Source organism: Fulvia fulva, chromosome 3, assembly GCF_020509005.1.
Source record: "Fulvia fulva chromosome 3, complete sequence".
NCBI classification, from domain to species: domain Eukaryota; kingdom Fungi; phylum Ascomycota; class Dothideomycetes; order Mycosphaerellales; family Mycosphaerellaceae; genus Fulvia; species Fulvia fulva.
In genome coordinates, this window is record NC_063014.1 from 416,838 (window position 1) to 443,004 (window position 26,167).

At 52.0% G+C, this 26,167-nt stretch overlaps 11 protein-coding genes across 11 annotated transcripts; 5 read left to right on the forward strand and 6 right to left on the reverse strand.

Moving 5' to 3' along the window:
• Positions 1-207: 207 nt before the first annotated feature.
• CLAFUR5_20244 (uncharacterized protein) lies at positions 208-1,461 on the forward strand (the record flags this gene model as incomplete). Its single annotated transcript, XM_059463080.1, has 2 exons — positions 208-396; positions 628-1,461. 2 exons carry the CDS (start codon positions 208-210, stop codon positions 1,459-1,461), a joined length of 1,023 nt encoding a protein of 340 aa, XP_059318919.1.
• Positions 1,462-1,923: 462 nt separating this feature from the next.
• On the forward strand, positions 1,924-3,143 carry CLAFUR5_07883 (Alcohol dehydrogenase; the record flags this gene model as incomplete). Its single annotated transcript, XM_047907031.1, has 3 exons — positions 1,924-2,022; positions 2,105-2,233; positions 2,280-3,143. 3 exons carry the CDS (start codon positions 1,924-1,926, stop codon positions 3,141-3,143), a joined length of 1,092 nt encoding a protein of 363 aa, XP_047759790.1.
• A 58-nt stretch (positions 3,144-3,201) lies between these two features.
• On the reverse strand, positions 3,202-3,596 carry CLAFUR5_07884 (uncharacterized protein; the record flags this gene model as incomplete). The annotated part of the gene is made up of 3 exons (XM_047907032.1): positions 3,202-3,239; positions 3,286-3,352; positions 3,408-3,596. 3 exons carry the CDS (start codon positions 3,594-3,596, stop codon positions 3,202-3,204), a joined length of 294 nt encoding a protein of 97 aa, XP_047759576.1.
• An 862-nt stretch (positions 3,597-4,458) lies between these two features.
• Positions 4,459-5,310, reverse strand: CLAFUR5_07885 (uncharacterized protein; the record flags this gene model as incomplete). Its single annotated transcript, XM_047907033.1, has 5 exons — positions 4,459-4,620; positions 4,676-4,851; positions 4,905-5,024; positions 5,090-5,190; positions 5,249-5,310. The coding sequence occupies 5 exons, from the start codon at positions 5,308-5,310 to the stop codon at positions 4,459-4,461; spliced, it is 621 nt and encodes a 206-aa protein (XP_047759231.1).
• A 7,354-nt stretch (positions 5,311-12,664) lies between these two features.
• On the forward strand, positions 12,665-13,300 carry CLAFUR5_07886 (uncharacterized protein; the record flags this gene model as incomplete). The annotated part of the gene is made up of 1 exon (XM_047907034.1): positions 12,665-13,300. One exon carries the CDS (start codon positions 12,665-12,667, stop codon positions 13,298-13,300), a length of 636 nt encoding a protein of 211 aa, XP_047759571.1.
• Positions 13,301-13,605: 305 nt separating this feature from the next.
• CLAFUR5_07887 (uncharacterized protein) lies at positions 13,606-13,944 on the reverse strand (the record flags this gene model as incomplete). Its single annotated transcript, XM_047907035.1, has 1 exon — positions 13,606-13,944. One exon carries the CDS (start codon positions 13,942-13,944, stop codon positions 13,606-13,608), a length of 339 nt encoding a protein of 112 aa, XP_047759570.1.
• A 1,364-nt stretch (positions 13,945-15,308) lies between these two features.
• CLAFUR5_07888 (Averufin oxidase A) lies at positions 15,309-16,094 on the reverse strand (the record flags this gene model as incomplete). The annotated part of the gene is made up of 1 exon (XM_047907036.1): positions 15,309-16,094. One exon carries the CDS (start codon positions 16,092-16,094, stop codon positions 15,309-15,311), a length of 786 nt encoding a protein of 261 aa, XP_047759556.1.
• A 1,742-nt stretch (positions 16,095-17,836) lies between these two features.
• Positions 17,837-19,035, forward strand: CLAFUR5_07889 (uncharacterized protein; the record flags this gene model as incomplete). Its single annotated transcript, XM_047907037.1, has 4 exons — positions 17,837-18,308; positions 18,357-18,622; positions 18,675-18,922; positions 18,981-19,035. The coding sequence occupies 4 exons, from the start codon at positions 17,837-17,839 to the stop codon at positions 19,033-19,035; spliced, it is 1,041 nt and encodes a 346-aa protein (XP_047759220.1).
• A 147-nt stretch (positions 19,036-19,182) lies between these two features.
• CLAFUR5_07890 (uncharacterized protein) lies at positions 19,183-20,663 on the reverse strand (the record flags this gene model as incomplete). Its single annotated transcript, XM_047907038.1, has 3 exons — positions 19,183-19,343; positions 19,398-20,204; positions 20,276-20,663. 3 exons carry the CDS (start codon positions 20,661-20,663, stop codon positions 19,183-19,185), a joined length of 1,356 nt encoding a protein of 451 aa, XP_047759006.1.
• A 1,214-nt stretch (positions 20,664-21,877) lies between these two features.
• Positions 21,878-22,934, forward strand: CLAFUR5_07891 (uncharacterized protein; the record flags this gene model as incomplete). The annotated part of the gene is made up of 5 exons (XM_047907039.1): positions 21,878-21,925; positions 22,005-22,173; positions 22,274-22,527; positions 22,587-22,834; positions 22,886-22,934. The coding sequence occupies 5 exons, from the start codon at positions 21,878-21,880 to the stop codon at positions 22,932-22,934; spliced, it is 768 nt and encodes a 255-aa protein (XP_047759837.1).
• A 364-nt stretch (positions 22,935-23,298) lies between these two features.
• On the reverse strand, positions 23,299-24,048 carry CLAFUR5_07892 (uncharacterized protein; the record flags this gene model as incomplete). The annotated part of the gene is made up of 2 exons (XM_047907040.1): positions 23,299-23,471; positions 23,523-24,048. The coding sequence occupies 2 exons, from the start codon at positions 24,046-24,048 to the stop codon at positions 23,299-23,301; spliced, it is 699 nt and encodes a 232-aa protein (XP_047759840.1).
• Positions 24,049-26,167: the final 2,119 nt, after the last annotated feature.

A 26,167-nucleotide genomic window follows, 5' to 3' on the forward strand; every position in this document is an offset into this window, starting at 1 on the left:
TGAATCTTATTCAGGAGCGCGAAGCAACGATATACGCACCATTCACCATTCACTATATGACAATGCATTGCACTTGCTCTACAAAACAACCTTTCGAGTCAGGATGCACAAATCAGCTTCACTCAACTACCTTACTCATTGTCCGCATTGTCGAGAACTGCACAACTCGGGATTCCACCACCCACGTCGACAGGAGCCAGCGACAGGATGTTGCTTAACACCACCTACCCATCTAAGCTGATCGCAGACCCTCGAGAGCAGATTGAACAGCTCAAGCAAGACAAAGTCGAGCTGGAAGCCGAGATCAACCGACCAAAGGACAACAAGCTTAAAGTCGAGGTCAAGGGCGTGAAGTACAGAAATCTATACCGCCAGACTGGCTCCATTGATGAGACTGTGATCGAAAAGGACATGTTGAGTCGGCTTCCTTCAAAGACCGCTCGATCCAGGCCATCCGATGCATCGAGCTGGTCCCTAGATTCAGCTCGAACCGCAGAAGGGCGACTGCGGCCCATAGCTTCCATCGTCAACGCAAGTTTTGCCAAGTCGACAATATCTTCTCGCCGGCGCAACCCATTTCGAAGAACCTTTTTCGAGTACCACCCACCACAGCCGAAAATCGCATAGCACTCGCCACAGCCCGAAGCGCGTAACCCGATTTCCGAGCATCCGCCGTGGGATCAAGAAGCCGAGTCTTACCGCTGGTCACCGGACCCGATCACTTGCTTCTGTCCGGCTTGTGACAGTCTTCGCGGGGCTTACCATACACTCTATGTTCTTATTCGTCTTGCCGATGACCACTTCTATCGTCACAACCCGGCAAGCAAGCTTCGCCTGCGATTGGAGCGGCAGCTATGGTTCCTTCGTAAAGCCTACAGTCTGGCACAAGCCGCTCTCTGGCACTCTTACCAAGATCACCACCCAACTGGTCGGCGTGGTCCTTTCTTCGAAGGGCCTCAAGAAGTTCTCTTCGGCGTGGAGGAGCTTCGCATTACCATTCGCGACGAACATACATACAGCAGTGCATCGCGACAGATCTGCCTCAGCGGAGTCACGGGCTTGAGGAACGCCATCTGTCATCCTCATTCTCTTGAAACGATTCATCTTGATAGCTTGATGGAGGCGGCTCAGCAACTTGCCGAGGAAGTGCTAGATGATACCCGCGCCCTTCGTGTACGACGCCTCCGGGATGACCTGCAGAAGGAAATGTATCGCGAGTTCGAAAAGATTGTCCAGTACGAGCCGCTCAGTCATCTTCCTGGTGCGAGAAAGTGGGCGCTTCACCGCCAGCTTTACTTCAGCACTGTGTCATCTGACCCTCTGAAGCATTTCAACTGTTCGTGGGCCAAGCAGGTAAAGAGAGTCGCCATTCCGCACGATCCGGCCATTATCCGCGCAGCGAATTCATGGTCTTCACGGCTCAGTGGTGGTACTGGATGGAGGAATGAGGTGGAGGCATAAGTCTACGAGTGGAGCAATGACAAGGCCAAGATCGTGTTTTGGTGTAAGCCAAAGAACACCAGCATGACTATGCAAGGCTCTAACCAATACGAGTGTGTCCAGTGACACTCAAGTCTGAGCCAGAAGGCGTTCGGGGGGCGAATCGTTAGTTCAATCATCGACAAATCCATTCAAAGGGCTCACTGGCAAGTAGATGACAAGTAGCAAAGCGTTATCAGAGTAGTCAGGCCAAAAATTGTGCAGCATCGTGATTCTGCGGGGTCTTCGCATACATGTAATACATCGCTTAATGCTTGGTATGGATCTGGTGGGTCTTCTCTGATGGAATAAAGTGCAAAGCTGCGCTCGAGCTTCGTGGGCACCCAGAAGTGTTGCACTCACACAGCGACCCAGACAAGAACGCCACGGATAAGTGAGAAGTGTGAGCACTTTGCCACGCAAATCCCGATTGGAGAAACGAAGATGGCGACGAATGGTACTCTTGACGGTAGCCTGCCAGAAAGTCAAAAAGCAGCGCAGTTCAACCCAGTCGACAAAACGGTGGCACTCAATACTATCCCAGTATGTTAGAGACGGTTTCATAGGTTGTCACAGATTTCTATGAAGCTCACACCAGGACGTACAAGACTCTGACCCGGCACAGATCCCTACAATTAAACCCGACCAGATCCTGGTCAAAATCAAGGCTGCCTCACTATGCCACAGGGACTTGATGCTGTTCGAGCCGAACGAGCAAGGGCTTGTCATAGGAGAGGTAGAGCCCTTTACCATGGTGGGTCTCGTTGCTATGTTCTTGATTGACCAGCTAACGGACCCTGGGCCATGAAGCTTGCGGCACAATCGTCGAGTCCGGCAACGAGGTTCACGGCTTTGAGAAAGGAGACAACATCAGCTGGCTTCCCATCGTCGACTGCTGCTACGACTGCGATGCTTGCCAGATTCAGCCTCTCTACTGCGAACTGGGAACTGCAAACGTTCAGGGCATGAGTGTAAACGGTTTCTTCCAGGAGTACGCCGCCATTCACTGGCGTAATGCTGCCAAGATACCGGATGGCATGGACTTGACCACTCTATCGCCAATGTCCTGCGCAGGCTGCACGGCGTTCAACTCTGTAACGGAGACTATCGCCGAGTTGAAGGGTGACCCATCCGAAACTTGGGTCGCTGTCGTGGGATGTGGTGGGCTTGGACATCTGGGTATCCAGTACCTCAAAGCTTTCGGCTACAAAATCATCGCCGTGGACATCTCAGCAGATGCCCTAGAAGAGGCCAAAGCACAAGGAGCAGACCACGTCTTCAACTCCAAATCCGACACCGACTACATCCAGCGAGCCCGTGAACTGACAGGTGGCAAAGGATGTCACGCAGCCATCAACTACACGAACCCGGCTCCCGCTTACTTGGCAACACAACAGCTGATCCGATACGGAGGCACTCTCATGGTGACTGGAATCCCACAGAAACCTCTCCAGTTCAACGCCATTGACGTCTCAATGAACCGTATCAGGATCAAGGGCTCTCACATCGGCGTCAAGCCCGGACTAGAGAAGTGCCTGGGGTTCAGCCATAAGCACGGCATCAAACCACACGTGACCAAGTTCAAGCTGGATGAGTTCCCGAAGATGTTGGAGCCCATGCAGATGAATCAGCACAAGGGACGGATGGCGGTGGTTTTTGATTGAGAACATTCGTTGCAGAGGTATATATCTTTACATATTCGTTTCCTTTCATCATGGTCGTCTAGGTCCAGCAGAACGCACCAGGCGCTACGGACAGATCTGTCTACTGTCAAAGCACATACAGAAGATCCGCATCAAGACTTACCTCCCTGCTTCTTACAGCATTTATCAAACAATCCCGAGTTGATGCAATTTATTGACTTTGCCGAGCACTGTTTCGCCACGTCAGTATCCTTCCCGTCCACTTGCTTGTCACTATCAGCATACCTGGTTATTCTTGCCCATCCCGTATTCAAAGCATGACGATTGCGATGCTTGGTCGCCCTGACAGCATACGCTGGTCGCATCGTTCCATTGTGGCCCGGAGCCTGAGGGATCTTGGCATTTGCAGTTTTCGCCAGCGATGGCGGAGCCGAGGAGTGTGAGGAAGAGGGTGGAGATGAGGGTGGTGCGCATTATTGTAGTTGGATTTGTGGAAGTGTTGCAATTGGAAGTGATTCAGGGCAAGACTTTCGATGGGTTGTGTGTAAGAAAAGTGCTTGCGAGTGGGTCTCGTGGAAGAGGATGGAGTGCTTGCAATGAAGTGAACGAAGCTGTGAGCAAGAGTTGCGTGATAGAGGCTATGTATTCGAGCTCATGAACGACCCTACATGTCACTGTCGTACGCGGCTGCATCTGAGACTCCACGGCGGCCCAGACCTGGCGTATCAACAGACATTCTCCGATAGATCTGCGCGTGACCTTCTGTGGTGAGTGGCAACACCATCCCATTGAGGTCATCGCATCACGGATATTCCACCCTCTTGACCAACTAAGCCATCGACCTCGACGAGGACCGACACCATTCAAGGCACTGGCGCTGAACGATTGCTATATTAAACAAGGCTGTGTTAGCTTGTGTTAGCTTGTGTTCTCCCACGTGGACGTGTCTTATGTAATTGGCTCCTGAACGGGCGCGGTCAATCAGCTGATGCTTCTCCATGACCAAGACTGCTCAAGACTATTCCAAGACTATGGGGTAGTGTAGGGGTAGGAATGACTGTTCATCTTACTTATCAGCCTGACCGCGATGCTGCCGGTGGCCGGAGCGAAGATGGCTGGGTTGCGGAGTCGCGAGACATTGTATCTAAGACAGTCTCCTCGTAGACTGACAGACTAACAAGCTTGAAGTCGTCACGAGTGAGACTCGAGGCTGCTGATGAAAGCTTCTTCACGAGATAGCAAGTGTTCAGTATGCTTCGAAGAGAATTGGGTCGGTATTATGTATTTCCTCCTCTTCATATGTCCGTTCAACACTGCCATTAGCTACACACCATGTTCATACATCATTGCCTGGCTTGTTCCTATTAGCTCGCTTGATCCAGAAGCCAGTCAGATCGCCGACCGGCAGCGGCAATGTGGCGCCGACAGAGTCCATGATCTGTATGAAGAGCAGGTACAACGCTATCAGGGACGTGACAAACCAGCAGCCGCCGCAACCATGGTTCATACATCAGTACATTGGTAGCATCGCCCGTCGAAGGTGACCAACTTACTTGGCAGAGACGATCGTACATCACGGCGTCGCCCAGACCTTGCTCCCAGAAAGCCCCAGCGATCAAGAGGAAACCCAAGCCCGCGGAGAGGAAGACCATCACGAACGCGAAGTTGACTCTCGTCGCGCCGACCATGAAGATGAGGCTGATCATACCAGCAGCGAGGGGCAAGAAAGCTGAGATGCGATGTTAGTGGGGTGTGATGCTCGTTGAGACGGCGATCTATTACCAAGAGACGAGTAGAATGGTCCTTCCGTAAGACCTGTTTGGTAGACACCGTCTGGTGCATACGCTCCCGCTCCGTTGTAGAATGAATGCAAAGTGGCGCCCCAGCCGAATAAGATTCCACCTATGGTGCTCATCAGTTGTCTGGCCAGCATGACTGTCATAAAATGCGACTATGAGCTCACTTACCGTAGAGGAAGAAGACCACGAACGTGAAAGTGTTGCCCAAGAAGAACTCGAGAATGCTCGCGATCCAAAGGGAGGGTCCTCCGATGAAGTAGTAAGCTCCGCTGTGGTCACTGTATCAGCATGCATCACTGCCTGTCCACGATTGATAGTCAAGCTCACATTGTAGCAGACCCCAATCCACCCGAGCCTCGCCATCCCATGAGCTGGCACGCCAATGGCATCAGAGTCACCACAAGACCACCGAGCGCTAAGGGAGTAGGATTGCCTGAAGAGTAAAATGTGCTGTTGGCGGTTGTGAACCTCCAAAGGTAAGCGTAGCGGAGTGGAGCTCTCTACCAACCCTTCTAGACTGCAGAGTAGCGTGCGATCCACGCTACCGCTACCCGACGTACAGTGCTTATTATACGACGACATAGGCGTTAGCGACGAGTATATGTTTGCGAGTTCGCCAACAGGCACAGTGCGGTAGGTCACGTGACCCTAAAACTTGAAAGTTGACCAATCAGAGCGGGCGCCAAGGCTAGTTGAGGGCTGGTGATAGAGCTCCACTCCCTCCTCGCTGACGCCACCACCTACGCTCGAGTGTTCGCAAGCTCACACGTCGCTACGGTGGATGACTAGCGCTCGTCGGTCGTTACGCTTAATTATTGCTTGAGCTGAACGACTTGCTTACCGAAGGTCTTTCGCAGATCACCTTTGACTCGACCAAGCGGCTGCAAGTACAATCGTTCAAACTGCTCTGGAGACATCTGAATGGAACCTGTCGCTCGGATGCGCTCCATGGCTTCTGCCGCCATGTCGCGACTGCTGTCGGGGGCATCTTTGAAGTACCCATTTGGTGATTCGGCTGGCTTCTCGTTGCCGTTGATGTCCATGTTGATGACTCGTAGTGCTCGAGTGGATGGAATCTGGGGGATTGAGTGGAGCTGTACGACGTGAGAGAAGACGAGTAACTCTGAGCAGGGAAGTGTACTTATGAGGAATAGCTGCTGCGTAAGATGTAGTCCCGATGAGACTGACACCTCCTCATGAAGCCATCCGCCCACCCGGCTTACCATGTCGCGTGTCGATGAAAGGACTTAAAGTTTGATTTTTGCATTGGTGCACGTCAGGTCATGTTCTGGGCAAGAGATCAACCAGGTGACTGAAGGCCATAATGCTCGGCGAAGAAGACAGCCACTGCGTATCCGGGGCACAGATTCATGCGGACTGGTGACATAGTTTTTGTTGAGCTTCAGTTCATTATCCAAGAGTGCGATCCATTGTTGTTCAACGGCGGGCGTCCACATCACAAATCGGACAACCAGGACAGTCCAGCCTGCAGCGATCCATTATGGCGTCCAATGCCATCTCCATCGGAATGGCGACATGAGGAGGATTGCGGAGAGAGCTGTTCTGTCAGGCACAGTAAGACGCTTATCTTGATGTCTTCTCCAAAGCACGGAATCGGATCTTTCTTGGAGCCTCGCAGGATGATTGTCGATATGTAATCACCACCCGATGCGTGCGTAGGATCCGGATGTCATGCTGATGATGAGTGTATCGATCGCGAAATGCACTGGCAGTGAGATCAGACATCATGATCAGACAGCCGCTGTTATCATCGTGACGGGAGTGGCGATGAATTCAAGTAGCATGTTGATGCAGAGGTGAAGTCGGAGCAGAGGTCGTGAAGGTCGAAACTCTGACAGGGCTCAGTCCCACTCGTGGACGGCCATATATGTGTTAGCATTTTCTTCGGTCTGAACTCTCCTTTTCAGCTTTGTGCGACGTGGCTTCTTCTTTTTTGCGAATTATTAATCGTCTCAGAACGCCACCTCTGGCATCATATAGACCAGCAAAGACGCTTACATCTTGATGAGATCGTTGAGATGCATCGCCAGCAACTTTTTTGAGCAATATTGGTGGTGATGAAGATCAATGAAGATGCTGCAAACGCGCTTCCAAAAAATCGTACGTGAGCTAGCGTCCTGTCTCCAGACGACCAATCACAAGACGTATACTCCTCCAGGCACGTGAGCACACAACTGGCGAGCATCATGAAGACTCAAGGCCCAGGACCGAGGCCGTAGATCCAGGCGTTACCATCGTGTCACCAGGAAAAACACAGCGGCTGAGTACTGGAGTCTGGACGACAAGTCCTACAGTACACGAAGGCACTGTCCTGCGTCGTGCTACAGCAGGTTGACCCCTTGCTCATGTGCAGCATGAGCGATTTTGGCCGACAGAAGCACTCGAGTCACTTGCATAAGTTGCATCGTGACTCAACGTTGGCATGTGCATATTACTTGGCAATACTCAAAGCATGTGACAGAGCGTCCGTGCGCAGACCATAATTCGAGTGGTGCTCTTTGCCATTTCCCTACCTTCTATACTGACAACTAAATACAAGCTACACTGGTACTCCGGTTGATATTCTACTAGGGGATACGTTTTAGCCCTCAATCGACAGCCCTTATCAAGACGAGCAATCTACTCAAGCAGTAGCGACCCGCCTACGCTGGCGGCGGCGCAATCGTGATACAAAAAACCCCAAAACCGAGGTCCCTTTCCCCTGAAGGCAGGTCCTAGAATTGCGGAGTTGCGGAGGACAACTACCCAATTAGGAAGCGCGACCCCGAACAATAGCGAAGGATGGCAACCAACGAGAGCCACAGCCTTACGAACATTCTGTACCAAGAGTCAAACCGGGGAACAAACCAAGAAAAAACCCAGGACACAAGCCAAGGCCCACTATATAGAAAGCAGAGGCTAACGACAAACAACACAGCGTGGACGACCCTATATACGGAGGCGGAGAACTTACTAGGGGATGACGAACACCTAGCCCGGGCATATAAGAACACTATAGCACAGCTACTAGGAGCGCTAAAAGCGCTATCATACTAAATCCCGAAGACAATCCAACAAGTAACACAGAGGGCAGCCCAGAAACCAACTATATAGGCAACAGTAGCAGTAGGCAAGAATCAACCCCCTCCGAAGGTAAGCAAGGCGGTACGCCTATACATTACTGATCCGGCGGAGAAACAAGAAATCGCAGCCCTAACAAGCAAGGAGATTGTCGACAGAATCGGCCAAAAGGAGGTAGTTAGGGCGAGGGTAGAGGCAACAGGCGTAGTAAGACTCTTTACCGTACAAGAGTCTAATAGACGAAAGCTGGAGACCTATAAGGAGTGGACTACTAAAGTCGCGAAGTCGGCACGAGTCTCCTACCAACAGTATACCGTCATCGCCTACGGGGTCCCTAGGACATTCAAGGTCGAAGACCTTCCCTACCTCTAAGTACAGAACCAGAACACCTCCCTAGGAGTACGACTAACGAAGGCGGCATGGCTATACAAGACAGTAGACCGAGAAAAGACGCATTCATCGCTTATCATTTGGGTAGAGACAGCGGAACAAGCTAACTAGATACTAGACAATGGGCTATTCTAGAACTACGAGAGAATGGACACGGAGATCTATCAGAGCAGCTATAGGGTACTACAATGCTTCCAATGCCAACAGTACGGTCATATAGCCCTAAAATGCGGGGAGAAGACCCTAAGGTGTCCTCACTACGCAGGCCCACACTAGGGAAGGGAATGCCCAAAAAAGGAGAGTAGGTGCGCATACTACGGCAGAAGGCACCCAGCGTATTCAAGCCAATGCCCGGCTAGAATAGCAGCACAAGAACGAGCGAGACAAGCAAGGATCTCTACACTAGCTAGGTACCCCTAACGACAGTAGGAGGGACCTACCGTGTACAAGGGCTTCGAGCCGAGCAAAAGGAAGAGGGTAGAAGAGACGAACAAGGGAACCTAACCGCAAACGCATCCACCTCCCGGTAGGCCTCGACACCTTAACCGGGCTGCTAACGAACTAGGCCAAATGCGAATCTTTAGGGCGCCCTAGCGGCCCCAGGGCCAGCCGGATAGCGAGATATAGGCTTAGGAGACACAGCAGGTCAGCACGGAAATGGACCTCACGGATAACGAATAATACTATACGACGACATCACTATCGTACAGTACAACGTAAACAAAAGTAGGGACAAGGTCTAGCGCCACTTTCTACAAGAGCTAGACCCGCTACGGTACCACGTTATTGCGGTACAGGAACTATAGATCAACCCCTACGTAGGACTCCTAGCCACTTGTAATGACCGGAGATACCACACCGTAATCGCGGGCTAACGAGGCGTCATCCCGAGGACATGTATATACGTAAGCAAGACTATAGACCTTGAGTCGTGGAAGGTTATACTACCGTAGCAGGGCAACCTAGGAGACATAACATCAATCCAGATCGACACGACACAAGGCCCTATCCAGATCTATAACGTTTACAACCCGCCACCGCGGGGTCGGACGAGTAGGGAACTAGGAACCCTCGCCCACCTAGAGCGGACCCTAAGCTAAGACACGAAGCAAGTACTCCTCGGCGACTTCAACCTCTACCACCTACAGTAGGGACTCGAATTCACTCCCCTACACGCGTTTCTAGAGGGGAAGCTACTAGACATAACCGTACGCTACGGAATGGCCTTAGTAACACCAAAGGGAACAGAGACGTAGAAGGCCCGTACTAGTATAAGCACGATCGACCTATGCTTCCTATCACGAGAACTTGAAGAGAGACTAGTCTAATGCCGACCGAACTACGCGCTAGAAGCCTCCTCAGACCATATCCCTATCCAAACGACGCTAGGGGTGAAGGCGATAGAGGAGCCAGCAAACGAACCACGCCGTAACTAGAAGAAGGCACGCTAGGACGACATAAGAGGCTTCCTAATAGCGAACCTACTACAGTATAGAGAACTCGAGACGACAGCTTAGCTAGATCAAGTAGCGGAACAGATTACCTCGGTTATATAGCAAGTAGCGGAACAATACACGCCGTTACTCCGGCCCTCAACGTAGCAGAAGGCCTTCTAGACCCCTAAATGCTCTACGAAGGTAAGGGAGGCTAGAAGGGCAAGGCGACAGTGGACGAAGGAGCACACCTAAGAGACGTAGGAGCAATACTGCCACGCGACATAAGAGAAGAAGGCACAGATAAGACGCGATAAGCTATAGGACTGGAGAGCGACGATTAGGCTCGTTACAGAAAACCCGGAACAGATGTGGAGACTTACTAAATAGGCACGACTACCTAAAGAGTAACAAGCCCCTTACTTCCCCCTAATCGTAGACCGCGAAGGGATTGCCTAGGCTACGCCCCGGGGCAAGGCAAAAGCGTTAGCCGACCATTTCTTTTCGACGTAAGTAGAGGCAGACCTTACGGACATCGACCCGAGCACATACCCGGAACCCCTAGACATAGATTGGGCGGTTAGCTCTAATATAGTAACAGGAGTCATAAGTAAGCTAAAAGGACGAAAAGCCCTAGGCCTAGACAGGATACTAAACGTACTGCTAAAAGAGTGTAGAGAAGAGATCGCGCCGAGCCTTGCAAACCTATTTACCGCGTGCCTACGGCTAGGGTATTACCCGAAGCCGTACAGAGAGTCTATGACAGTAGTGCTACGTAAGCTACAGAAGGAAGACTATACTCAGCCCAAGTCGTACAGACCAATAGCACTTCTAAATACGATAGGGAAAGTCCTAGAAAAGATAGTAGCCTAGAGACTTACGTAGCTTACCGAGGACAACCACGTACTCCCAGCAACACAGATAGGGGGAAGAAGCTAGCGATCGACACTAACAGTAATAGAGCTAATTACGGAGCAAATTCAGACCCTCTAGCACTACGGCAGGAACCGAGCGGCGTCCTTACTATCCCTCGATATCGTAGGGGCCTTCGACAACGTCTCATACCAAAGGCTAATATATATCCTACAGCAGAAAGGCATCCCCTAGTAGGCAACGTCGTTCGTCTACTCCTTTCTCTAGGAACGGACGACATACCTAGTCCTAGGAAGGTACACGTCCGACCCGGTGAAGGCAGAGACTAGAATACCTTAGGGATCTACTCTCTCCCCTATCCTATTTCTAATATTTATGTCGGATCTAATCCCCCTACTCACCTCTCCGCAAACCTTAGTATCGGGGTTCGTGGACGATATAAACATCCTAGCCTGGTCAGACTCGACAGAAGAGAACTGTGGCCTCCTTAAAGATAGGCACAAGAAATGCGAGGAGTGGGCAAAGAAGCATAGTGCCCGGTTCGCCCCTGAAAAGTACCAACTTATATACTTTAGTAAAGCGAGAACACACTATAATATAAAGGCGGTGGTAAGAATCCAAGGCTACGAGACCAAGCTATTAGCGGAGCTACGAGTACTAGGGATCTGGCTCGACCCGAAGCTAAGCTGGAATGTATAGATTAAGAAAGCCCAGAGTCGAGCGCAAGTCAATAAAGCCTCGATAAAGAGGCTTACGGCATCTATATAGGGAGCAACATTCGACAAGGCAAGAGTAATGTATAAGGCGATCGTCAGACCAGCTATGTTGTACGGGGCACAGATTTGGGGAACAGGAGGCGTAGGCAAGCCGATCCCGAAACGGATAGAGCAACCCCTAAACAGGACATAGGCAGGCAACCTACGTAGGGTACTAGGCGCATACAAGACAACGTCAACAAGCACGGTAGAAATGGAGACAGGAATACCACCAATCGGCCAGTACATCCGGGGAATGAGAATTCAATACGCGGCAAAGACGATAGGTTACCTAGCACAAACCACGATCTAGGAGGCAAAGAATAAGATAGAAAGCCGCTACCGGAGAGGGGCCGGACATAGGACAAGCCAAAAAGAGGATGACCTTACTACCTTTACGGCCGTATAGACAAGCACCGAATGGCTAGCACGAAAGGAGGAGGAGCGTAGGACTCGCCAGGCCGGCGGGAGCAAGGCTAAGACCCAAAGCCTAGCGGAACAGATAGCGAGCTGCCTATGGGAGCAGGACTGGAAAAGGAAGCCCCCTAAGACAATAGGCCCGATAGCGCTCCGAGCCGTCCAGAGACACAATTACCAGCTATATAGGGACCTGACAAGGGCCGAAGCAAGCATAGCGATCCAAATCAGGTCCGAACACATTGGATTAAGGGCCTACCTGTTCAGGAGACGCGCACTAGACATCTATAGCCCAGCCTGCTAGTGTGGCTACCCATCGCAAAACCCAGAACATATGCTACTAAGATGCCCGCAGTGGGCGAGAGGCAGGGGAAATTGGAGGCACCAAGCGGGAAGGAGAGACTACAAGTCAATCATTAGGGACAAAGGCAACATTCGCCGAATCTCTCGGTGGATACTACAGCAGGGATACCTCCAGCAGTTTAGCCTCGCGAGCGAGACGGAGGAGTGGATAGACAAGAGGCGGAAGCGAGGGGGGTTGCAGATAGGGTAGTCATCAGGGCAGGCCCATGACACTAGCGTACCCCTAACAAGGGAAATTTAAGACGACAACGAGGAGGAAAAGACAGGCGGGAAGGAGGAGGGGTTTTTACCAACACGGTTTCCCCTCTATATATACAAAAACAAGATAGCATAGCTGCATAGGCCAAAGGGCACTACAACAGCTTAATGAAATATCTATCTATCTATCTATCTAAATACAAGCTACACTTACAAGGCGACTCCCAGTAACGATGAGCGACCACACCGAAATCTACATCAGTGTAGACGTCGAAGCGACAGGTCCGATTCCTGGCGACTATTCTCTCTCATCCTTCGGCGCCTTCGTAGCCGGTGCTCGTAAGAAAGACGGCACCTATGGCCGCTTCGACCGACATGACGAGGGCAATCTCTTCTATATCGAGCTCACGCCGATCACCGACAAGTTCATCCCTGCCGCAATCAAAGTAGGTCTCCTCGAGGGCTTCACCGGCGATGATTTTACAGGCGAGCGTCGGCACCAATGGATGAAAGACCACGGACAAGACCCAAAGGAGGCAATGGAGAAGTTTGCCGCATGGGTCCTCGAGACTAAGGAGCGGCTAGGCGGTGCGAGGCCCGTCTTCGTGGCGTATCCTGCGAGCTTTGACTGGATGTTCATCTACTGGTACTTCATCCACTTCGGTGTGGAAAGTCCCTTTGGCTTCAGTGGCGTGAGAGACTTGAAGGAGATGTATGCTACGAAGGCGAATGTCCCGTTATCACGAGCTACGAAGCGTAATATGCCGAAGCATCTGCTGAAGAGTGATGTGGCGCATACGCATCATGCGTTGGACGATGCGATTGGGCAGGGACATCTTACGATGAATCTGTTAGAGTGGAAGCCTTGATGTCTCGCTATAGTTCTACAGGGAACCGATCCTACTTTACGCTAAAGCCCGCTGAGCATGTAGAGTATACTGCAGATACAAAGCTCCTGGTGACCCCGTGCTCGCAACTCATCATCAGCCCGGCACTGGTCTGCTCTTACTGTTATACACACAGAAGGGTGCCAGCCAATCTCGAGAACCATGCGGCGGTGTCTCAGACTATGGTGAACGCAAAGCGCCATCGCAGATCTCGCGCGGTCCACCTTAGTCTAACCCACAGCTCAAAGCTTCACTCTCTTCAACGAGACACATTTCCACTCTACGCATCACCCCTGGAGATATCCTCCCCTCGCCTTCCATCGAGGCAATCGCGCCTCGCGAGTAGTCCCTTCCTGGCGGATCCGTTGGTACACAATGTACACCAGGGGAGCCGAAAGATAATACAGAAAATGGGTCGGCATTCCGCATTGCACGACGCCGCGTGCGTACGCATCATCGTGTATGTTGAACCAGGCCAGTACCGTATCGGCGATGTACCCGCCGAAGAACCGCAGAGCGACGAGACCCAGAAGCAGTGTTGTGAGCCAGATCTTGAAGATTGTCCTGTCGATTTGGACGCCGAGGATGGAGATGTTTTGTTGTTGTCCTTGGTTAGCTGTTGGCATGTTGGCCCTGGTCGGGGGAGAGCGGTGTGCCGGCATGGTCTGGGGTGGCTCGTGGAGAGCAGTGGTTCAAGGATTATGGAGGCGAGCTACCTGTAGGTTGCTGTGCGGGAGTGGGTGGTTTGGGTTGGGTCGTCGCGAGGTCAGCAGGTTTAAGAAGATATATGATGAACGGATATTCCACATTCGTAGTGAATAAAGAGAGCCTAGGTAATGCCAATATGAACAATGCCTTGAGGATTCGTCGTCAGTGGCGATTGAGTCCTTCATGAACATACTCTATTCCAAACAGTGCACGATGACATTCCTCATCAACCAGTCTATGCCGAGTGCAGTGATGACAGAGGTGGTCGTGTATACAAGAGTCGAATTGTCTTTTCAGTGCTGCAGGAGTGACGGTGGAGCGTAGCAGATGCTAAAGAAGTGATCACAGTACGCCCTGCCTTGGGCGTCTCAACAACCTTGAAGGTATTTGGCGTAATTCAAAGTGCTCGCTGTTACTGTTCTTCTTCGAGAGCAGCGCGCCCACTTCCTATCCGCATGTGTGCATTCAAACCATGGTCGAAGGCTTCAGCTGAGTAGGTACCCACCCGTTGCCCTCTATCGTGGCAACCTTTGCTTGCCCTCCGCCCTACGTTGCCAATGACGACCGCAGAAAAGCAACAGGGGGAGAAGCCCCTGCAGCATCAAAGCGACCATGGTGATGGAGTTGAACATGAATTGTGCTCTCGCACTTGCTCCAAGGCCGAGTAGTGAAAGGGTGAAGCTGATGAGTTCGCTGCCGTACAATTGGAGCATCACGAAGTTAGGGAGGAACAACATGTACCAGCCGATCAGATAGCGCATGCGAGTGAGCGTCCCCAGGATGCTCGTGTTGTCAGTTCTAGGAAGCACCGACGCCGCGTTGGCCGTGTAAAGAACCTGCGTAGAGCGTCTTCGTGACATGGCGCGTCAGCTGTGCTGTGTTCCCGACGTTATTCCAGAATGATCGAGATTGGGCACAAAGGCTCAATGAGATAGAGTAGGTTGATTCAGTCGGTTTATGCAGTGAGCAATGCCGAGCAGTCGAGTTTACAAGCCATTTGCGATGCGATTAGCTGTGAACATCGCAAAGTGTCGCATGACAGCAAAGCAGTATTCTTGGTCGCTGGAGGGAGTGTGGCTGGGGTCTGGCATGATGTAACAGGTATACGAGGATGGTGAACACCGTTGGCCAGTACGGTAAGATTATCAGAAACTTGCAAAGAAAGATGTTGCTTGCATGTGGACTTATAGCCAAAACTCGGACGATCGATAGCAGAATGTTTGTCGTAGAGCCATCGGATGCTCGGACCCTCGATCTCGATGCCGTAAGAACAATCTGGATGCTAGCCAAAGATCCTGCTCTTGGCTCCGAGATAGTTGTAGTTCAGCAGCACCTTCCACGTCTCGTCGATCTTGCCAGTACCAACCAAGCCGACAGCTCTGCCACGAAACTCGTCCTTCCGCGAGGCGACTTCGCAGAAAGCAGCTCCCAGATCAGCATAACTGACGCCATTCACCGCAGCACCTTTGGAGATCAGTTCATATCCCGTGCGCTTTGTGCGGCCAGCTCCGTGAAGTGCTGGCGGATCAATATAAATATAGTCCATCAAGTCCGGCTGATTGCGCACAGTGCGTTCATAAAGTTGGCTGGCGCGCTCGATGTCGGAGTAGATGTAATGCAAGCAGAAGCTTAGGAATAGCGTGACAAGCCATGGCGTGCCAGAGTTCAGCTCAAGATTGAGGGAAGCACTTCGTAGCTGGATCACAGTTGGCTTGGAATAATGCTGCTTGTTCGTGGTCTGCAAGCTCTCCAATGTATCAATGACCGTCCCCGCTGTGTCGTGGCACAGAGAGAGCCCGACCTTGCTTTCGTTGGTTGCCACCACGTTGAAGATCACGGAGGCGCCTTCGAGACATTGTCCCAGTGCGACTATATCCGTCGAAGTGCCCTGGACAATCTTGATCTGGACGACTGTTGACTGCTCCAGCCCTGGAAACGATGCCAAGAGCTTGTCTCTAGATCGCACGAGTATGCGAAGCGTGAGGTCCACCGGAGGCTCGGACAAGAGGCAGCGAAGAATGGCTGATCCTGTCCCGCCAGTAGCCCCAAGCAGCGCATACGTAGGCATCGTGATCAACTATCCGATGGGAGAGCCTTTGAGAGAGTAAGAGTCAGACACTGCAAAGCACGTTATCTGTTTGTCCTTCGTGCTCCGAGGTGCGCCCGTTCCGAAGATGCTGGTCTCAGCAAGCCTCTGGCAGATGCTGAACAGAGAATATATGACATCCTTCGCGCAGTACTGTAACGTGCGATGACATGGCTCGGGAGAAGTCGAGGGTGGCATTGAAGCGCTACGTGTGAGCGTCTCATTCGTGCTAATCAGTAGTCTTTGCAGCTAATGAACCTTATCGATCAGTGAAAGTACGATACCTTTGTTTGCTATCGCAAGCCATGGTGGTGACTGCGAGTTTACACCCATCGGCTTGTATGTCCACTAAGAAGTCTTCTGAGTGATGTTGCCTGGGTTGATTTGCTGTGTCTGCATTGTTGTAGATCTTTGTCGTTGGTAAGCCGCAGGTGCTGTGCTGCTATGCTGCAGACTGGAGTCCAACTAGTTGATGCACTGAATGCATTCGGCCACCCATAGATCATCGATCACTGCTGCAACGTACACGGAGAGCACCGCTATGCAGGATACAGATCACATGCTTCCGGAATCCGGATCGCCTAATGAGATCGGACGGAGTCCTTTATGCAGCCGTTCCAGCATTTTTTCTCTTCTATCTCCGAAGTAACAGAGCCGTTTGACGTTCCAAGTCTGAGCCAAGTGTGTTTCAATCTTAGCGTTGTGGTAATGGGAATCATGTTTCCAGTCTTGGACCGAGCCCAAGGGACCAACACCTATGGGTCCTCGAGTCGGAGGCACGCAACGAAAGCATCAAGCAGATGGCTGATAGAGGTGTCCCAGGCGAGGGAGCCTTTTCGACAGATGGGTTGTTGATGGAAGAGAAAGAGAAGCAGGTAGGGAAAGGGAGATGAAGTCGAGATGGGAGCGGGTCTCGAGGAGTGATCCCTGCTTTCTTGGCGTGTTGTGATGCCGATCCAAGCTCATCTTCCGACTGACAACACATCTGCACGTAAATCGAGGTGCCACGCGAGGAACAAAGGTGTTCTTCTTCATGGCGATGGTACTGGCCACGAATTATAGAGAGAAGACCTAAAAGACTTGCCCTTATATCTATTGATATATATAGCCTACTACTAATCTCAAGACTAGGATTGAAATACTAGCTTAAGATTATTAATAACTTCTCTAGGAAGAAGTAGACCTTTGAGGCGGAAAGGCCACGCTCCATGGGCGTGGCGACCCTCGATTGGGCATACAATGTACGCCGTGTCCAGCTCGACGAGGTCCTTTTAGACTGACTCGGACTTCTTGACGCTCAAACTGAGCGCCTATGTTTCCCTAAACAAGACGGACTTAACCAGACATCACACACCACGTGGCAGATGCGACACCCAGCTTTTGGTCCTCTTTGGGCAGCCACGCCCGAGAGCTATTCGTTCGCTTTTGACCGGTCATGCGAACAGTAAGCTGCTGCCACACTCCTGCTGTATGCCCCGCTTTGTGTACCCATTCGCTTACCGGTATGGACATGGGGGTGGCGGTGCGGTAGGAAACGCGACGATCCATACGACCACAAGATCTCAGTGAGTCTAAGTATATGACAATCAGAAGGCTTGTCTACTTCCGGGTGTTTTGTGGCGGCCCAGGCCAGGATCGATTGATGACCGTGGTCTTCGGCACAGAAGGCGCATTGGATTCACACCACCGAAGCAGCATCAACGTGGCTTTAGCAGTCTACCACCATGGCATCGGCAGCACACAGTCAAGGCTCCACGCCGCAGGCAGGAGCTTCATTAGCGCTTCAGTCGATCACTAACGCACACACTACAACGGCACAGGCGCCTGGAGGGTCACAGAAGAGTGTGACGAGCGTAAACTCTACACCTCCAATGGACAAGAAGGGCTATCCTGAGTTGTCGAGATTTATGGCACTGGACGATGGAATGTTGCAGTTCAAGCGATTTGCGGCGCTGAATGCCCATAGCCTGTTGATGCAGCAAGCAGAGCTTCTAGTCCTCGAGCAGAATCTCGGAGCCCGCGGCACGGCGGACAGACAATATGGTCATCACACTGAGGTTGAGAAGCTCATGGAACCCATCGCCGCAGCCTCGAATGTCAGCTCAACCCCGAATGTCAACGCAACCTCGAATGTCAAAACATACAATCAGCAGTGGGAGCTTGTCCTAGAGATCAGATCGCGCTTGAAAGACTATAGTAAGTCGTGCACCAAGCATAAGCGGAGACTGTGCTAAAAACTTCTAGATGAGGCACTCTTGCGCCAAAGTGAGTTGTGCAAACTCCCGCAGCCCCGGAGGTACGACATGGAACAGCTTCGAGAGTGGCTAGCCCGGAAGAAAGGCGGCGACAACTTTCTCGTTAGCGTTGAAGAGCTGCCCTGGCTTGCGGATGAGTCGAAAGACCTCCTAGCAGTCACCAGGGAGCCATTTGATGCTTTCACAGGCTGGGTTGCAGAGTCAGTTATTCCATGGCTCACGAAAGGACGTCAGAAGGTGCCTTTGATCAAGAAGGTAGCTCTCGCATACTTGAGATTCCTCAGCATGAAGGCTGATCTTCCTACAGTCCCCCATAGTCGGACAAGAAGAACTTGGACTCCTCGACCATCCCGATCGAAAATACCGAAGAGCTTCGCGAGTGGTCGTCGTCTTCTTCTCGGCCCTCACGCCTTCATTGGCCATCCTCATTCTGTATTACATTCGAAATATGCTTGCTAGAATTTTGACAGCTATGGGGCTCTCCATTGTATTCGCTGCCAGTCTGGCATCATCAACCGAAGTGAGACCAGCAGATGTCTTTGGAGCGACCGCGGCGTGAGTTATCAGTGTGACCACTATGTCCAAAGGAGCATGCTGATGTTGATAAATCTAGATTCGCGGCAGTGCAAGTGGTGTTCATTGGGAGCAATAACATCACTAATACTTGAACGTACTCAATGATGATATGAAAGTAGACATGATCACGAACACTGTACTTCGTTAGACGCATGCATTTGTTCAGGAATATCCATACTGAAGAAACATCAGTACCTCGCGCCGATGTGAAATTCTGCAAGGGAAGGATGCTCTGTCACTCAAGGGTTTCGTGAGCTTCGATATGCCGCAGGAGAGCCACTACTGCTCGAAGCTGGCTGACCGCCATAACTGCGCACTTTGCGGTCGAAGCGTTCCTTTCGCAACCTCTCATTCTCAGCTTCTGTCCGCGCAAACTCCTCTCGTTGTCTCCGTTTCTCTTCTATCTGGCAATTAGTGATATTCCTGTGCAAGACCATCAGTGCAAGATGCTCACCTCGTTTGAGAGACGGAAACTGTAGAGGACAGTACTCCACTGGCATTGACGAAGGACCTCGACGCATCACTTGTGACTGCAATGGGTTGCTGACCTGAACCACAAGGCCTCTATCATGGCACGTACGATTACCGATAATCACAGCATTAGGGCTGTTAGGCAAGACATAAAACCAGTCCTGAAAAGCTTCGCCACCGGCTTCGTACCACTTCAGGTAAAGGCCATTCGTGACCTCAGAATTGCGACCATCTCCAAGCGTGATGGCACAAGGTCTGGGAGAAGTATGCTCATTAGTCATGCCCATGCGTGTCAGGGTCGTCGGCGATATTGTATTAATGTCGGCCCGAGTATCCAGCTTAGCAAGGAGTGGAATCAATCGCCCCTTGGGATGTCCCATGGCAATATGAGCTGTGTAAAGTGCGGGTCCGTTAGAATGTTCGATTGCCTCCGGATTCGTGTTATTAGCTTGTGAAATGCGTCTTCTCATAGTGTTCAAAATCACGCCTTCGTCTTCGTCCTGGTGTTCATGGCCTCGAGTAGCTTCTGGACAACTGTTGTACCACAGCTCCAATCGGGCGAAAGCAAGGTTTTTAGTCCAATTCAGATCCTGTTGTAGCAAAGGCGCCACCTTGGACTGGATGTCTTGACAACGGCGTCCTTTCGCCACTAGGATTTCTACATAGGACAGGCCAGTGAGATCGACTTGTCGCTGAATCAAGTCTCCACGGATGTTAGGCCTGATTTCAGGGCGGCTGGTATTGGCCTGATTCGTTGATGCATACTGCGTACTGCGAGTGAGAGCGCCAGCTAGTGCGGAAAATCGTCAGCGGGTTGTATCCCGTCATTTCACATATGCCATTTGTCGTAGCCGTACACACCGTTGCCATCGTCAACGGCTTCATCACCGCTATCATCCTCTGCGTTGTGCTCTTCTGCGTCACTGTCCTCGGACGATGCGCCGCCGCGTACGTCGGTGGTGTAGTCTTGATGCTGACCGGAATGGCGCAACGATGAAGCAGTAGCATTAGTCTGTTGTGGCCTTGAGCTGCGCGGTTCTTGAGCATATGCGTCAGACCCCGACCCCTGACCTGAGGAGTAAGCAGCGGTAGTGCGCAAACATTGTTCTCGAGTCATGTGGGACGGTCGAGGCATGGTTCGACCATCCCGCAGCATGATTGTATCGTCTGAAGGGTTATATCGCCACATCGTACCAGTCGACTCGTTGCGGACCCAGCCATCGCGACCGTATGATATGCTCTGCGACATCCTTGGAGAGCAGAAATGTAAGAAAGCTCGAGAGCGACAGTGCTTCTTTTGCGTCTGCTCGATCTACTTCGAGCTGGAGCCGCAAGCACGTACCTGAGCAACAAGTGTGGCTGAAGTGGTTGCCTTCATGCATGAACATTTGACAGCTCATTAGCTGATGACTGCTTGCAGCTCGGCTGCAGCTATAACGTGGGATGCCAAATGGCATGCTCGATTACATGCACAAAGGACATGTGACAGAGATTGGATCGAATGAATTACTCTGGACGATTCGACTGCCTATGTATTGGCTCTATGAAAAGCACGCCGCCAAACACGTGGAAAGCTTGGCACAGAGTTCCCGGTCATTAGGCGATGCTAGCCTTGCCAATCAGATACTCAAAAAAACACAGTGAATATCGGAGCGATCGATCCGCAGTACTGCGCTGATCTAGATCTCATCAAGTCCGACTGTTCTGACCGAAACTATGCCACGTAGAGACCTCACGACGGAGTGTGGTCAATCTTAGACACATCGCACTAGCAACAAAGGGCTCGGTCCGCTTCGTGCCCGACATGTTCCCGCCCACAATGTTGCACATGGATCGCAGAGCTTCGCTGTAAGAAATGGTCAATCAGAAACATAACCTACTTTGGAAGTCCAGCATGAACAGATCTGCACCGCTGCTAAACTCTGCTACCCGCACTCAAGCCTCGAGACATGGCATGTGATGCCAACCTGAGCCACTTATACATAGGAGAAACACTGGGCCGTACCTACCAAGCCTTTTCGTCTACCACATAGCAAGTGCCTTCCCAAGAATACGGCCACTGCTGGGCAGCTATCGTCAGAACGCGTCCGTTTCCGCTTGCCTTATCATATGAGAAGTCTCCGTGAAGTCAGCTCCTGCCACCACGCTACATAGTACCCCGCCGTGTGTAACATAGCGACTCACTTGAATGCGAACAACTGCTTTGCTGTTGGCCTTCAGCATATTGGGCAGCACCATGAATCACGAGCGATTGTACGGAGTGGATGGAATCTGGTCCTCGAACGGCTTCTTTGCCGTCGCTGCCAAGACGGCTCAGCATCATCGGGCACATCAACCGTACACATGTCTTTGCTCCTGTGGTCTCGCTTGAGCCGGGCGTGATATGCACATATCAGGCCGAACCGCTCTACATCATGAGAGAAGGCTGCGCCTCGACGCTGGGCTGACGAGCAGCTCATAACTATGTCGGACGCCTACTACTGCTCCGAAGACGACGAACGTCGCGTTGGAGTACAAGTGCACGATGCAGCGACCACGAGGCTATCGCGCACTGGCGGCGTTGATGGGATCGTATGCTGATATTGCGCAGCTTAGACGGGTTTCGAAGTTTAACAGCCACAGCCTACTCATTCAGCAAGCAGAGTTGCTCCACCTGGAGCGCAAGTTTCAGAGTTATGCGATTGTCGACCGGAATCGCGGCTTGGACTATGATACCGATATCGGCAATCTCATTCTCGCTGGTAGAAGGGGCGTGATGGGTGAGCAATGAACCATGGCGCTGGAGATACGAGATAAGCTTGAAGATTACAGTCTGGTCACTCCACGACTCTGGTATTGCTTTCGCTGACCTGTGATCAGACACTGCTCTCATGACCCAAATCAAGCTACACCAGGTATCGGGACCAAGGCAGCATAGCATCAACCTCTTGCAGGACTGGCTAGCCCGCAAAAAAGGAGGCAACAACTTCCTTTCCGGCGTTGAGAATACACCTTGGCGTGAAGAAGAGCAGAGAGACTTGGTGTCGTTCTCGAATAGCACTTTCGATGTGCTTACCAGCTTGGTCGCAGAGAAAGTGGTTCCAGGCCTGGTCGCTTGTGGCCTTCTGACAAAGGTTAGCATGAGTTGATGTTTATGGTGCATATACCATGAATGCGTACTAAGCTCGCCTAGAATCCTATGCCTGGCCAGGAGGAGCTCGGCCTTCGTGAGTGGTCGGCGACATCGTATCATCGAGCGTCTCGAGCTTTCGTGGTAATAATAGCCACTCTGATGCCTTCTATGGCCACTCTAGTGCTGTATTTTGTACCAAGTATGATCGCTCGCATTCTCACAGCGATGCTACTTTCATCTGTCTTCTCTGCCTCGATGGCGCTATCGACCAAGGCGAAGCACGCCGAGATCTTCTCGGTAACAGCAGCGTAGGTCAATCACTGATGTTGCGGCGACTTGTCTCTCTAATACATCGGCAGATTTGCAGCGGTACAAGTGGTCTTCATCGGAAGCACCAGCCTGAGCTAACATCAGGCATGGAAAGCCGTTATGGTCCTAGTCATGTACCCATGGAGCTTCGACAAGACAGCGAAGGCACAGATAGACGATGAACATTACGCACATGATACAATTGACGTTGTACAGAACACTATCTGTCACAGAGGACTGTCTCATCTTGCTCGTGTGAGCTAAAGTCTAGAACGCAACCAGGAGCCGCCGCCGGTAGATTATGCCCAATGCCTCGCGGCATAGCCTCTTCCAGATGGCCCAGACCCGCGCAGTACGGACCTCCTATCATCATTTCGTTGCATACGTGGCCGTGTCGCATTATGTCTTCGAATTCGGAATCGTAATTATATTGCATGTCCCCCTCGTTACTTGAGCGGTGCCATCACCGCGACGACGGCGTGCCACTACCGGCCGCGGTTGCGTTGGCGGCGGCCATAGCTTCAGCCTCACGCTTGGCAATGAGCTCTTGCATATCCGCCTCTTGCTCTGCTCGCGTCTTGTCTCTGTTCTTTCGATTCGACTCTTGCTTGGCTTGCTTTTGTGCACCAACAACCCCTACGTTGGATGTCAGCTAACCCGTGCGCAGGATCCTGGAAGGCTACTAACCCCTGGTCTGCTTTCCAAGCGACATCATCCTCAACGCTACATTGTTCCCTGCCTCGGGGCACCTGCAACCAAACAATCCGATCTGGCAGATAGTGTCTCGTCCCAGGACGATGGGATAGTCCAGACCAGCGAAGAGATAAGACCAGCGGCCATAGGTCTCGAAGTCGTTCTGGATGCGGAACTGGAGCCAGACAACGCCATCGACCATGACTGTATGTTGGTTCGCAGGAAGGACCGATTGCCGCACTGGTTGCACGAATCGTTGCATCTCCAGCTGATGAACCAAGCTGGGCACAATGAAGTCGTGGGTAGAGCCGGTGTCAGGAAGGCAGGTCATAATTTGGTGCTGGCCCTGAGGCGAGGCTACCATGATCTCTCGTGGTCCCAATCGGCATGGGGATGTCTGTATATGCGACCAGGACCCAAAGCTCGGTACAAGCTGAGTCGTCGATTGCTGGAGTGCTACTGTAGGTGACACTGAATCAGGGTGACAGTGCATATCTGGTTGGCGACTGATCTCTTGCATGCGAGCAATCGCTCCGCGCGGTATTTGGCTCCAGTACGACCATGCGCGGTCGGTGCGATCCTACATCGGACCTGTTAGTCTCTCTAAACCTCTACACTGGTCAATACAGTCCGATACTTACCGTGAGGTGGTTGGCTTCGTTGCGCTTCCAGTCGCGAACGGATAGCGAAGGTAGACTCTTGGAAGGTGATGGTGCAATTTGAGCTGTTCGGTGTGGTGAGGTAAGTCCAGGATGGACATCTGTCTACCAAGACGAACAAGCATACTGGGACTGCAAGCTGGGCTGTCTTCTACTTGTCGTCGCGCGGAAAGCTCTCAAGCAGGCACACGCAGAGCGGCAGGAGGCGTTCGCGGTGCGGGTGCAGCCTCCCATTCTTCTGTTCGATCTTCGACCGTGGTAGTCCGCTTACCTACGATACGGGGAATCAGGTAGTGCCTCAAATTGGATGCTTGGGTAGCCAACTCATACCGTCGAGCGGGAGTCGAACGGTTCTTACCTCGTTTGAGCAACGAAGGCCTCATCCATGCTGTCGAACAGTATCTGAAGCCAGGCCTTTCTCAAGTTCTACGGCCGGATTACCAACGGGCCGTTAGCGGCAGTTTGGTGACACGAGTGCGGGCGGCTTGCAGCAACATGCTAAGTATAGTCTGGCGAGCTCTAGAAAGCACGTCGCGGTGTCGAAAGTCATGTAACGACAGAGAACAGTCTCTGCGAAGCTGCACACTGGTCTCATGCAGATGCCGCGAGCTTGGCATGGGCGAGTGACAATTTCATCCGCCTTTGGAGATATGCACCTTGCGCCGCGACTGGACTGGGTCGCATGGGGTGTAGAGAGAGAGCTGCTGCTCCCATCCTCGCACACGGCCATGTTGCCGGCGCGGCAAATAACCACCGATGAGATCGGTCACAAACATGTGCCGGGAAGGTGAAAACAGTTCGAGATGATGGTATGGCAACGGGGAGAAGTGTCCAGTGGCCAGGCTGTTGGCGCCTTTGTGTTTTGTGACAGTCAGTCCTAGTCGCACGACGAAGTGCGCGCAAGCTGATATACATGTATAATGGCAACAGCGAAAACGAACAGCCCCGCCACATTCCTTGAGCTTGACGCGAAAACGAGGGATGAGCAGCGACCGGTAGAGCTGGGTGCCCGGTATTCTTATGATCCGAACAGTATCGGCATCATGTGAACTGGCCATGGACCGTCGCCGAAGGGACTGCATCACGCGCCAGGTAGGAAATGCTGCGTAACTTGACAACTTGGTATGATGATGAGATCCCAGCGCCTGGGCCCTGCGAGATTCGGCAGTATCACTAGGTATGGTCTCTTTGCGTAGGGATTGCGGGAAGTACTTTGCCCTGACAGACGTCGTCCGACGTGTTGGCTGCCACCACGACTATGGAAGGCCATGGCACCGGTGCCTGCAGTCGTTCGCAGATGTGTCTAATCTCGGGGAATCTCGGGAGGCTGAGGTGCATATGCACCGGTGAGCTGCTTGTGCACCCCATGTCAGAGGCGCGTCGTCAGCACCGTTCCTGTGACTCACATGCCCCTCGTGTGTTGTCTGGAGTGGAGAGGGTAGTCACCACAAGACGGTATCTCCAGACCTCACGCGAATGCTAGTCATCATTCGATGAGACGCCTGAAGCTTGCTTTCCTCTCCTGGGTTGCCGGTTGTTGATGTTTCAAGATTAGGAAGGCTAGCGAACAAGGGTCGCAATGCAGGCAGAGATGCTGCCACAATTCCAACACATAGCTCGATCATGTTCCAGACATCGAAGTCGTTACGCACTCGGCGTAACATGTTGCTTCAGATGACATCGTAAGGCTTTGGCGTCGAGAGGGGGGTGGCTTTTCCTTGATCAACCGTGGCACCGGCCTGTCGCTTCCTCAGACGCTCGCATTTTCGAAGAGTAGCGAGCGACAGCGAGGCGTCGGTGAAGGAGACACCCGAGCGTCTTCTGTGATCGTTACGACAGAGATACTGCCACACAGCGTTTGCTTGTAGGGGGTCGAAGCATCCTGCACGGGTTACCTATCACTATTGCTTCTGAAGCGCGGCGGCCACCTCTTCTGTCAGGAGCCTTCAGTGGCAGATAGGCATCGACGTTAATGCACAG